The 13657-nt window shown below is 36.1% G+C and overlaps 1 protein-coding gene across 3 annotated transcripts in view; it reads right to left on the bottom strand.

Moving 5' to 3' along the window:
• The window catches only part of LOC128738096 (WD repeat and FYVE domain-containing protein 3), a 177208-nt gene that overhangs the window by 40697 nt on the left and 122854 nt on the right, over positions 1–13657 (bottom strand). For all 3 annotated transcript variants that reach the window (XM_053832940.1, XM_053832942.1, XM_053832943.1), the window contains one exon: positions 9721–10414. In XM_053832940.1, coding sequence (XP_053688915.1) covers positions 9721–10414 — 694 coding nt within the window. The remainder of the gene's footprint in view (positions 1–9720; positions 10415–13657) is intronic.

Below are 13657 nucleotides of genomic sequence, written 5' to 3'. Positions count from 1 at the left end.
CCTCCCAGTTGACTTCGAAGTATCATCGATTCGGGCGAAATTGATCAGTCGGGTGAAATTGATCACCTTGGACCAACGAGTAAAAAACTCATTATACTACGTTTATACTGATTCATAAAGCTGAATATGCACCCATCCATATAAACATTGAGTTACAGGTCAAAGTCACTTGGATTTCAGCAATATTGATCTTGTAAATGGCTTATTTTTTAAAATTTACTATTTTGATCGAATCGCAATTTTCAACATGCCCGATAAAACTCCTTGTCGTTAACACAAATTTCGTTGAAGAAGAAAGTTTGTATAGAACTAATTCGGTTCTCTAATCTGGCTGTGCTTTGATAGTTTCCATGAATAAAATAATGCGATAGAAATTGTTTAATTTGACCTTTTAGAAAATAAAACGATTGATAACATCATGAACTGAGACAACATTGATTTCTAGATCGCAATGGGTGCGAAATGGATATGCCACCTGCGAAAGTTTGTTCTTTCTATGAAGCACAATGGAGATTTATAAAAGAGTGCAAAAGATAGACAATACTTCTCACAAATTTTACAAAGGTTCCATATGGCAGTTGCATGAAAGTGCAAGGGATCGATTTGTGCTTACATAGCGAAATACAACTACACATTCAAAGAGACAGTCAAGCTCCCGTATATGAGGAGTATTGCAGCGACTGGAACCGAGCTAGGAACACGGTCTCGATCAACCGTGTGCCTTTGCTCTTATGCTGGGCTCGATCATGACAGCGGGGCTGTCATCGTACCGGATACCACGTCAGCACATATTAGATCTATTATTCAGTTGTCGTATAGAATCACTCGAGATATATTTGAACACGTTGTCATCGTTATTTTAATAAATAGTTAGTTGCATTATGGCGCGTTCATTATTGTTATTTCCCACGATAACCACGGCCACCACAGTCCACTAACGCGTCGTAACAAGGAGAATTAAATTATTTGTTTCACTAGATAGGTGAAGATTTTACACGTAAATCGTACATTTACACATATATACAGTTATGTTTAAACAAAAAAAAACGCGAATACAATGCTAAAATTTGCTTAATATCTTTTTTATCGTTCATATTTATTTAACAGACGCATCAACCATGCTAATGTAGAGCTGACTGTCTGATTTTTGTGCTAGTTACTATACGTGACATTGTTGCCTACATGCAGGATGTTATGTTGCCTATCTCGATTACACTAGATTTTATACTGCACGCTAGCTTATTACTGTCAGAGCATATGGTTTATGGTTGGTAATCTTCCCAAGCAAGCTCATTTGGTCAGAATTAAATCAGACCAGACCAAATCGCAAAGTTTAAAAGAATGAGTTAATGACAGCAAACGATCAAGAATTTTCTAAGCTACATTTTACTCTAAATGTTGCAAACAGCCAGTGTTATGAGATGATTTCGAACAACTGATAGCTACAAACCATACAGAGCAGCAAACTTTGAACGCGTTTTTGTCGAAATAAGAATTTTTCACTTGATTCGGTCTGACTTAACAGCGACCATTTGAGCCTTAATAATTCATATGTATTCATTGTCTTCGAAGCGTTGATTTTAAGCACAATCATGCTAGGCTCCGCCTCCAGTCTAGCACAGATGGCCTTCGTCGTGGCAAAGTTTCTGTCGCCTGCTTAGCCACCTGGAAAAGTCATCTGGTTAGCCAAGAAGTTTGCTACATTTATTGAGAATCAAACCTCTCTTGTTGAAATCTGATCGTCGGATCACCTTAAGAGCGATGTTGAAAATCATACAAGATAAGTTGTTCTTCAGCACCCTCGCTGCGTCTCGAAGAGACTCAGTTCTATGGACTTTAATAGGCTCTCCCAGCCGAGATTCGAACATACAACGTACCTCAATGCCGGCTGGGAGGCCATAACTTTAACCCTCAATTGATCAACCGGGTACACGATCGATCCAATATTTTTCACAGAAAGCTCATTTAGGCTACAATTTTTCTGAAAAGCTTATCATAATATCTTTCATTTGCTATCAAAATTATTAAAATCGGTTGAGTGAATCAAAAGTTATGAATTTTTTAAGAAAAGGTCTCATGACAAGGGTGTTGATTTTTGGAACCACCCTAACTCAGAAGGGAGATCCCTAAGCGTCAAATAAAAAATATTGGTCATAAATTTTCAAAAATGAACAAACATGCAAAATTTGAACAAAATTGGAGCACTTTTTGTCATGGAGTTACTAAGTGGGTACACCTGTGCCCGGTTGATCAGATTGCGTTGATGTTTTGGTTGATCAATCAAGGGTTGACTCTATTATTTCAATTTGATTTTTTGTCTGATGAGCAAAGCAAAACCGTGGGATTAAACGTCCTTTCTAAGACTTGACCCTTCTTTATCGACAGACTCCGCAACCGGCTATTAGAGTACAGGACAGTTACGGGGCTAGTGCAAGAATGCTATTGACTCTATCTAGCAGCACCGCCTAGCCGAGATTCGAACATACGACGACTGGCTTGTTAGACCAACATCGTACTTCGAAACCAACTCAATTTCAACCAAAATAGTTTTTAACTGAAAATCATTCTTCATTTCCTGAACAAGCTGCTTACGGTTAAGCTATGTCAGATTTATTCTTGTGACCCCCCCCCCCCCCCAAAGAAATTTTCTGGCTACGCCCATGGTTTTTATTCAAAGATATTTAAAAATACTCGAAAAAGTGATCAATTTCACCCGAATTCACGGTACCCGAATTTGGCACTAAAAGATTATTTGAGCCGAAATCGCAATTTTCCGACTACAGTGCCCCGTCGCAGTTCCAGTTCCAGTCTATGATATCAAAGATCATCTGCAAAACCTATACTCCCACTACTCGCATAACAGTCCCATTTATATAGGAAACTCCATATAAAATGGGACTATTATGCGAGTAGCGACAGTATAGGAGTTGGATAAGCCGTCACTTAATCTACGCCATCGCCACATTTTAAAAAGACTCGATCCTATTGACTCTAACAGCCCCTCCCAACCTCCTCGAATATTTAACGTACCTACTTCGGGTATAAATATTTGCTTGATAAAAAAAATTGTTATCTCACTCGAGATGATTCTGTCATTCTCCCATTGTAACTCTCACTAGGTACTAAGTAAGCTTAGTAGCATGTACAATGAAATTTGTGGAAAAAGTATTTAAAATATTGAAATAACGCTAAAAATATAACGATTTTGAAATGAGAGGTTTTCAAAAAACATCAATTTTTAGCCAACTTTTTAATGGTAATTTGAAACATCACACTTAGAACTTTCAGGTACACCATATAAGAAACTGAACATTATAATTTTTTATTATAATTGGAAATTGGCCAATAGCGGATTCTATTAATTTTAAGTTTATTTTTATAACAGTTTTATGAGGTTGACTCGTCAGCAGATATGCAATACTAATACATACATAAGTGATCATTTGTTTTGCCTGTTTTAAAACGACTTCCTTTTCTAATTTCTAAAACGGGCAACTGTAATGAAACAAAAAATTTTATCTACTAAAATTTCATTCAAAAATTATGAAAATATGGATAATAAACTAGTGCCTCAAGTGGCAAACGAATTGCTCAAAATCGAGTTAAGTGGAGACGACGCACAGAGGAGTATTTTGTTCAAAAAGCTGGTCAAAAAGGGAAATATCGAAACGCTTCTTTATTCATCATATTGTACGTATCTGTGTTCCTAGATATCTGGCGCATTAGTTGGGAGCCATTTTGAATTCTTTCGTTTTGTTTTCGGATTGCACCAGCTGTCGAAATATTGATGTTTTTGGAGCGTTGAAATTTCTTTTAAAAATTACCAAAATTTATTTCCATTTTTCTTGAAGTTGGAGTTAACTATCAACGTAAATCAAAATGATTCTTCAATAAGAAGATATGTGTCATGTTTTAGTCTCGAATAAAGTATTTTTATAGCTTAAACATAGTTTAAAGGAACGCTAAAAACATTTACTATTATGATAAAAAAAATTGTTTCAAAATAGATTTTGTTTATCTTCCGGGTCCGTCCGGGCTGGAAATTCGATGCCGTCTGATAGAGTAAGGTTCAGACTAACTGTCCATGGAAGTACATTTTGCGAAAATTTGCGAATTCGCGATTCATCTACTTTTTAGTCACGCTGGGTTTTTGCATTTTTTCGTATTATTTATTTTTCTTTGTCTTTTTACTAAACAGAATCCACCCAAACAGTCAACAAAATAGTATTTAAACAGTTGTTTGCAGTTGCTGGAATACATATGTGTCGTTGAAGAGAAAATTTAAGATCTTAAAAGAAAAATACACTATTCTTTTACACAAAACATCACATCGAAATGGTCAACTTGCGCTCGTAGCACCTCGTATCCAAGATCGTTTTTCCCAAGAATGCATAACACCAAATGGATCAGTAGAAATATTGCATTTTCTGCCTGAAAAGGCTAATCCGTGAGATTACAGTCTCTTCAAAAATAATTTGCAGAATTGACCAAATGAGTTAAACGACGAGTGTTGAACTGATATATTAGGCACCTAGGTGGTAATGTAAGTTTCCATAGTGGTTATCTAATTATTCAACTCTACCGGGGACCTTCCCATCTTATAAAACCGAGAATGTGAGAAACAGCAATATTAATAGAGGATAGATACTACTTTGCCCATTAGGGCCACCTAGAGGAAGGATATAAATCTTATCTCTCCTCAAATTATTAATCTTTGACTTTTCTTTTCTCATTTAGTCTTAAATAACTAGTAAACGATGTTATTTATTAAGAATGAAAGCCTGGACATTCAGTAAGCTTTAAAATACGATACCGGACTAATAAAGCAGTCAATGTATGTTCGAGTTTCAGCTGGGTGGTGCTGCTAGAGCCAGTGCAAAATACTGTGCCACCGTCAATGGTATCTGACTCATTCCCCAGTTTGTCAACAGAATTAAACAATAACGAAAAAACTGATTCTTCAGGATGGCGATTTTTGGGTACGAAGAGGGTATGGAAAGCTAACTGGGAGGAATACGACGCACGTAAATTACGTCGTTTAAATCAGCAAAAGCAGGCAATAAATGCAAGACGCAGAAGGCAGCGTAGAGCAAGAAACAATAATACACACAATGTTTCTAATAATGTGGATAACGGTAACACCAATCAGAATCACGCTTTTAACCATAACAACAATAACAGCAACAATAACAACTACAACAACAGAAGCAACAATAACTACAGATACAATAACAACAGGAGTAATAGAAACAACTACAATCGGAATAGCAGGAACAGTAACAACCGGAACAATAGAATCATCGGTAATAACAACAGGCATTACAATTATAACAACAACAACAACAACAACAACAACAACAACAACAACAACAACAACAACAACAACAACAACAACAACAATAACATCAACAACAACAACAACAACAACAACAACAACAACAACAACAGCAGCAACAACAACAACAACTACAGGACTGGTAATAACAGAAGTAACCACGAACCCAGTAATAGTAGAAACCATTACATTAACCAACGTAACTCTAATTTCACTGGCATTCAAAACCGAAACATGTGGCTGCCACCTGATAGTAAGCTTCTTGCGGCAGCGAAAGACCAGTTTTCCAGGCCGCCAGCTAACTATCATCCGTCAATACAATTCCAGAGAGGTGAAATTTTAAACCCGTATCCACCTAATGAATTACCGTCGCGCTCTTATAATCTTATGGACCCAAGGAATTCTCTACCTACAGCATGTGAGGCATGCTCCTGCCGACATTCGTGTTTTACGAACATCCGACGCACTCCCTAGAGGAAGATTTAACACCATCTGGCGTGAACTCAGTAGTACAATCAAAATCAGAAACAGAAATTGTAGTGTACTGTCAAAACCTCAACCGCATGAGAGGTTCGTCTAAGATTAGACATATTTGTAATAAAATTTTAAGTTGTTCCTTTCCAATAATTTTGGCGAATGAAACTAGTTGGGATGAAAGTGTTAGAAGTGAAGAAGTTTTTGGAAATGCTTATAATGTTTACAGAGATGACCGAAACTTTCAGGTTTCTGAAAAGAAGTCCGGTGGTGGTGTTTTAATTGCTGTCTCAACTAAACTTGATTCCGACATTATTATTACCACGAAATTCAAAGAATTTGAGTATATATGGGTAAAAGTACTGGTAGCGGGCGAAACACACGTTTTTTGCTCAGTATACTTCCCTCCAAATAACGCAACTAAATCTGCTTATGAAAATTTTTTCAAGGTTGCTGAACAAATTTTTTCCAAATTTCCCCCGGAAGTGAAAATTCATATATACGGTGATTTCAATCAACGCAATGCCGGTTTTATTCCAGACACTGAAAATGAGGACATCTTACTTCCAATTGTAGGCGAAAATGAAACGCTACAGTTTATTTTTGACAAAACTTCTAGTTTAGGACTTAATCAAATCAATCATGTGAAGAATCAGCAAAATTGCTTTTTAGATTTATTGTTAACAAACATGCATGAAGACTTTTGTGTAACCGCTTCATTGACTCCACTATGGAAAAACGAAGCATTCCATACAGCCATTGAATTTTCTATATTCGTACATGAAAATAAGAGACCCCTTGATTGGGAATATGAAGATGTCCACCAGTTTCATTTGGCAAATTATGATATCATTAAATGTTGTCTTAGCACATTAGATTGGCAAACCCTTTTCAATTGTGATGAAGGTATCGAAACCTCTGTAGAAATCTTTTACAAATTATTAAATGAAATTATAAATGAGCATGTCCCCCTAAAGAAAGTAAGGCGACATGGCTATTCAAAATATCCTATTTGGTTTAACCAACAAATAAAAAACTTGAAAAATCGCAAACAAAAAGCCCATAAAAGGTACAAGAATAATGGCAGTAGCGCAAATCTGGCCCTTTACTTAGATATTTGTAACCAACTAAATGTAGCCATTGATACAGCATACGAGCAATATAATTCCAAAACCGAAAGTGAATTAAAACGTCATCCAAAAAATTTCTTTAATTATGTAAAAACTAAATTGAAATCGAACAATTATCCGACAGAAATGTATCTCAACGAAACGGTTGCTGATAACCCAGATGAAATTTGCAATCTATTTTCAACTTTTTTTCAAGGAACTTATACTGCTTTTTCGGAAACAGATCGGGATTACAGATATTTCGATTCCCTCCCAGAATTTACTACTGATATCACTATCAAAAAAATCGAAGCACATGTTATTTTAGAAGGTTTAACTAAGTTGGATGCCTCCAAGGGTTGCGGACCCGACGGTATTCCTCCCGTGTTTTTGAAAAAGTTAGCATTAGAACTTACAGCTCCATTGTATTGGCTTTTTAACATGTCACTAGAATCCGGCAATTTCCCTAAGGCATGGAAAACCTCATACCTCATTCCAATTTTTAAAAGCGGTAAAAAATCTGATATAAGTAACTATCGAGGTATTGCTATTATTTCTTGTATTCCCAAACTTTTTGAAGCAATCATTAATGAATCGTTGTTCAATCAAGTCAAAAATAGAATATCAAATATGCAACATGGGTTTTTTAAGGGCCGCTCAACTAATACAAATCTAATTGAATTCGTTAGTTATTCGCTGAATGCAATGGACAAAGGGAGCTATGTAGAAGCATTATATACTGATTTCAGCAAAGCATTTGATCGCGTTGATATACCCATGCTATTATTTAAATTACAAAAAATAGGAGTCCAATCAGATCTGCTTAAATGGATCGAATCCTATCTGACTAATCGTCAGCAAATAGTCAAATTTGAAGGGAAAAAGTCAAACCCTCTAGAAGTAACCTCTGGAGTTCCCCAAGGTTCACATTTAGGCCCTCTTTTGTTTATTTTATTTGTGAACGATATCTCTTTCTTGCTGAGAAATGTTAGGGTATTAGTATATGCCGATGATATGAAGCTCTTTTTAGAAATAACAAACGAGGAGGACGTCAGAGTATTCCAGCTCGAAATACAGGTTTTCTATATTTGGTGTAACAAAAGTCTTCTTCAACTTAACACTCATAAATGTAGATCAATAGCCTTCAGTAGAAAAAGAAACATGCCAAACATTACAATTTCTCTAGGAAATAATTTGGTTGAAAAGTGTGAAAAAATCAGAGATTTAGGAGTTATATTAGACTCAAAACTAACATTTATTGAACATTATAACACAATTATCAACAGAGCTAACAGTATGCTAGGATTCATAAAAAGATTTAGCTACGACTTCCGTGGCCCATACACAATAAAAACACTATATCTTGCATATGTGAGGTCAATATTAGAATACTGTAGCATAGTCTGGTCACCATTTTCATTAATACACCAGGAACGAATAGAATCAGTACAAAAACAATTCGTGCTGTTTGCTTTGCGTAAACTAAATTGGACAAGCTTTCCTCTTCCCTCTTATGAAGCCCGCTGCTTGCTTATAAATATACAGACACTAAAACAGCGACGTGAGTTCGCCAAAGTGTCATTTGTAAACGATATTGTTTCACACCGTATAGATTCTATGGAAATTTTATCCAAACTCAGCTTTTATGTACCGAACCGTCAATTGCGGAACCGAAATATATTTAGCATAAGTCACTGTCGCACAAACTATGCCAAATTCGGGCCTTTAAATCAGATGATGATCGCCTATAACCAACATTGCGAAAATATTGACTTTACTATGTCTAAATTAAAATTAAAACAATACTTTAATTCTACGCGCTAGATGCAAAAAATGTAAGCAATATTATGTAATTTAAAAGTTGCACTGTTCAGTTTTCTTTGTAGACTGTGTTGTAGTGATAGAACTAATATAATGTAATAACTAATGCAAAAGGTCTACTATGATTTGACGACTAAATAAATAAATAAAAAAATAAATAAAAGTAGGGTCGTTATACTAGCCCCGTAATTGTCCTGTACTTTAACAGCTGGCTGCAAAATCTGTCAATACAGAAGAGGCAAGTCTTAAACACGTTTAAATACAAGGCTTTGCGTTGAAATTCATCGGCTTTTTCGAAGATCAGCTTTATCGAAGATTTTATGCTTCCAAATAAAGAGAATGTTGAATTTCAGCATTATATGATGTTTATTAGGTAAAACACGATTTAAAAGGTCAGAATATCACTTTTAGGTGGATAAAATCCAACATTAAATCATCTAAAGTCATATTTGTATACCTTTACGGTTTTTTACAGCCATTCAAGCTAGAAGATGTGTTGAAATACTTTTGACCAACTTTTTGATCCAAATACTCCTCTGTGCGACGGCTTGAAACAGCACGAGCCTCTCTGACCCTTTGCTGACGACGACAATGTCCCTTTAAAAGACTGATATACGATTATTTATCTCCTCTAGTAGTAAAATAATCGCATAGCTCGGGAACTGTTTCAAAAGGACGAAAGTGACAACGAGAGATTCTCTTCGGGTCTCCTCTCTTCTGCTGATCATAACGATGCAAATGCACTTTTTCACATCAGCATTGAATCGGTTGTTGGCGTCACTAGCTAGCTAAGCGTTAAGATATTTTAAAAAAACATTTATATCGCCGTAATAATTGGAAGAGAGGAAGTGTCACTTACGTCCTTTTGAGAAAGTACTCGGGATACCAGCCTCATCTGCGTTATCGCTCCAAACGATTATAGGCATTGAGCTAAACAAACTGGCCTACATTAACGAAAATATCCAGATTACATATACTTACTACTAAGAGCACTCGATACCGGTGTTCCCCACAGAAAGGTCCAGATTTTGTCCAAGTCAAGAGTTACATGTTCTGTTCCAAGAACTTTCACCGGCTGGCCCATCATAAGTGCGGTCAACAGAAAATATATTTCTGGAATATTTATATGATGCAGTAATAACCATTCTAGATAGCTGAAACCCGAACAGTGTGTATAACATGTTTTATTTTCTTCATTTTGTTTCGTTATTAGTGAAAGGATGGGGTCTTCCGAATTTTTAGTATTCGATGGTAATGCTGTCGCTTGTGATGATGACAATTTTATTATGTCTTTGCTCTGACCTATTACTTCCGTATTTCGCATATAACCAGAATTCATTGTACCTCCACGTAATCGTGTGATAATAATATCATTAGCGCAAAGTACTACAAGTATGCGCAAGGCCCAGATTACTGTTGAAGAATGTAAATGAGGCATCATAAACTGCATTAACCAATCTGTTCCGAGAACTTTCGAAATTTCATCGGTTAGGATAGTATTGACGGTGTTTCGCGTTGTGAACAGTAAACCATGCAACAAACATAAACCTCTATTTCGTAGAATAATATTTCGTAAAACAGTGTTCGTTTTATACATTTCCGGTTTGCGTAGCAAAACTGTAGTTGCGTCTATGTAATCCGTTAGATTCATATTTCTGTCACAGTCATTTCCGGGCTAGAAAATAGTAGAAATTATTAATTATGATAAAAAACTAGGCAACTATACATAGAAACAAATGATTTTCACCTTTGTTATACTATATAGGGTAGGGGCGGATATTAAGAGATTGCTTCTATTTCTTCAGCCTAAGTAGGTTTAGTTCAAGTGGAATAATTGGTGGTTTTGATGTTCTTTTAACAAAAAACAGCAGCTTACTTACATTCTTGAGAAAATAGTAATAACGTATTAAAGCTGTATATCGCCAAAATATTAGTTTAGCGAAAGAAAAGGAAAATCGGCTAATTTGGATGTAGGCTGAAAATACCCTCCCCAAGTAACAATTTGGGTTTTATTATACTCTTATGATGGCATTTGAGACCAAAATAGGTCCCGTACTCTAACAAAGGTTTAGAAATTGGTCGAAAAACGGGAAATAAAGCCAAGGCCCAGAGAACCAAGTGTCATTTACTAGTGGATAATTTTGACGAATTGAGCAATGTCAGTGTGTGTGGATGCATGTGACGCTTAACTTCAATGGTATGTTTCTTGGAGATAGCTGAATTGTTTTGCGGTCCGACTTTGCGTTTAAAAGTTATAACCAAAAATGTGAAACTACGTCACACGATTATCTCCGGAGCCAGTCAACCAATTTCAATAAGGCCATTGCAAATGATTTTCAAAGTTTTTGTCACCCACCCCCCACCCCCCTTGGAAATTGGCTTGAAAAATCGAGGGGCGAAAAAATAATTTTCAGGATACGAGTTAAATTTTTTTATAAAATCAATTGTCTGATGGCTCTATAGCCTGAAAAATTCGAAAAATGAGTGTATGACTTGAGTTAACGCTTCTAACCCGTTTTCGAAAAACGTGAAAAAAATATCGAAATTTTAGTGAAATCTCAGCAGGTTTTCGTTTCTACTCTTCTTCTTTCTAGTAATGACAAAATATAGCAGAAAAAATAGTAAGAGTGGTCGAAAATTGCTCGTAAAAATAGTATTTCCGCACACGTGTACCCAATAGACCAGCGCGTCCGCTCGTGTAACTTTTTCTGAAATGAAAAAAGTTACACGAGCGGGCGCGTCGTGTACTGAGTACACGGCGGTCAATAGCTCAAGTTTGTGAATAGATAGAAGGGAGGTTGGGATATACAACAAATTTCGGAACTCATGCGCTAGATAGCGCTAATGATGAGCAAATTAATTTTATTTAGAAATATTTCGGGACTGTGATGAGATAGAAGGTTGCTATTTATTACAAAGTTGTTAACAGTTACAGTTAATGCGTCTTAGTAACGGACAGTGAAGTTTAGAATCTGTCCTACATGGTGCGCGGGCTGAAATAACATTCATTTAGCGATATCGCGGAACTGTGACGAGATAGAAGGTTGCTGTTTTCAACAAAGTTGTTTATCTAGTCAAGATACTTTTATTGATGAAAAATAAAGTTGGAGGAACTGGGTCGGTAGATGGCGCAGATGATGAGAAAATCAAAATTTTTACAGAATATTGCGGAAATGTTATGACATAAAGCGTCGCTATTTGCTACAAAGTGGCTTGTGTAGTCAAGACGTCGTGAAGGTTAACGTTAGATAACGCGCCTCTATGTTGTCTGCCTGATTGCGTTGTCAATTTCAGCCAATCAACAGTTAGATACAACTTGGTTGCCTGACCGAAGCATTGTTTCAACTTTTATCAAAAGATGAGAAGAACATTATTGAGAGACTGGCCAAAATTCCTTTGACGGAGTATTCACACACTTACCCTTTTTCCAAATAAGAAAGTCTGTTTGAATTGAATAGATGAACTGCAGCCAGGTAGATAATTATTAGTAAAGTACAAAGCTTTATCCTGCGACTTGGTAAATTACATTTTGCTATTTTGCAATGCAAACTACACACCAGTTGACAAAGGATATACGTTTATTAGTTTTAGGAAGTTGTGCGAAACATAAAATATTTGTCAATAAAAGCACCGCCGGTATTCCAACACATCCACGTGATATCAAAACATGTAACAAATTCATCTTGATACGACAACAGATTTGGCAGTAAGCGAGGTAGACGCAAAAGTTGCATGAACTTTACAACAACAATCCGTTGTGGCTCTTGCAACAAGGACGCAAGTACAATAGCAATATGCGACAATTTTTATACGTCAAATGATGGGTTGTATGACATTTGCCCGAAAACCATCCCCCAGAATTTTTTTTGCCAGAATACAATTTGCCCGAAAACTATTCCCCAGAAAGTACCATTTCCCAGAAAAAAATTTCCCAGAATGTACCATTCCCCAGAAAGATTTTTCCCAGAATGTACCATTCGCCAGAAAACCATTTCCCAGAATAGATTATTCTTTAAAAAATTTAATAAATGGAACCATTTTTCGTATTTTGGTGAAAACCATCTTGCGGAATATATCAATCTGCAGAAGAGTCGTACGACTTTTCCTTGAAAACGATTTGCTATTTTCCAGGGTATACTATTTTCCCAAAAAACCTTTACGCGTAGTACAAAGCAAAGCCTTAGATTATAAAGTTTATAAGACTTGACCGTTCTTTATCGACAGATTCCGCAATCGGTAATTGGGGTACAGGATAATTACGGAGCTAGTGTAACGATCCTACTGTCTATATAGCAGCGTTACGCGTAGTACAACTCTCCCGAATAGACTGTTCCATCTCTTTGCCCCGTTTTCCCGATATTTTCTTTCCCGAAATTATATTTTTCCTGAAAACTTTTCTCGAATAATATCATACATTAATAAGGATATATTCTTAAGGTTAACATTGACCGTCATAAAAACAATTCAAAGTTGATCTTTTGCGTTTAAGCAGGATGTGGGATAACGAAGGAAAGAAAAAAGCATTTCTCAAGATCTACTGCTTATGGTCTATAGTTTATTATGGTATTTATTTGCATTGGTTAGCGGGACATTGGATTTCACGTGGCCATACATAAAAGAAAATCAGCCTTATTCTTGTTTTCGTTCGAATGACATTCGTTCGAAAGTAAAGCCGATTCTTATTCTTGTTTTCGTTCGAATCAATTCGAACGTTCAAACGCCCCTTCCTTTTGCTCATTCGAATATGAGAATATTCGGCAGGATAACCGAACATAAATAAAGGTCGTAAACATAAATAAAGGTAAATATATTACTTGCACTACAAATCCTTTTTTCTTTCCCTCAAATGCAAATAAGTTATGCTCATTACAAGGTGTGAGTTATTTACCGTTTTAGTAGCAATTGTTCCCTAGATGAT

The sequence above is a fragment of the Sabethes cyaneus genome, chromosome 2 (assembly GCF_943734655.1).
Source record: "Sabethes cyaneus chromosome 2, idSabCyanKW18_F2, whole genome shotgun sequence".
NCBI classification, from domain to species: domain Eukaryota; kingdom Metazoa; phylum Arthropoda; class Insecta; order Diptera; family Culicidae; genus Sabethes; species Sabethes cyaneus.
Note: the sequence above shows the minus strand (reverse complement) of the source record. Positions and strands in the feature narration are given on the sequence as shown.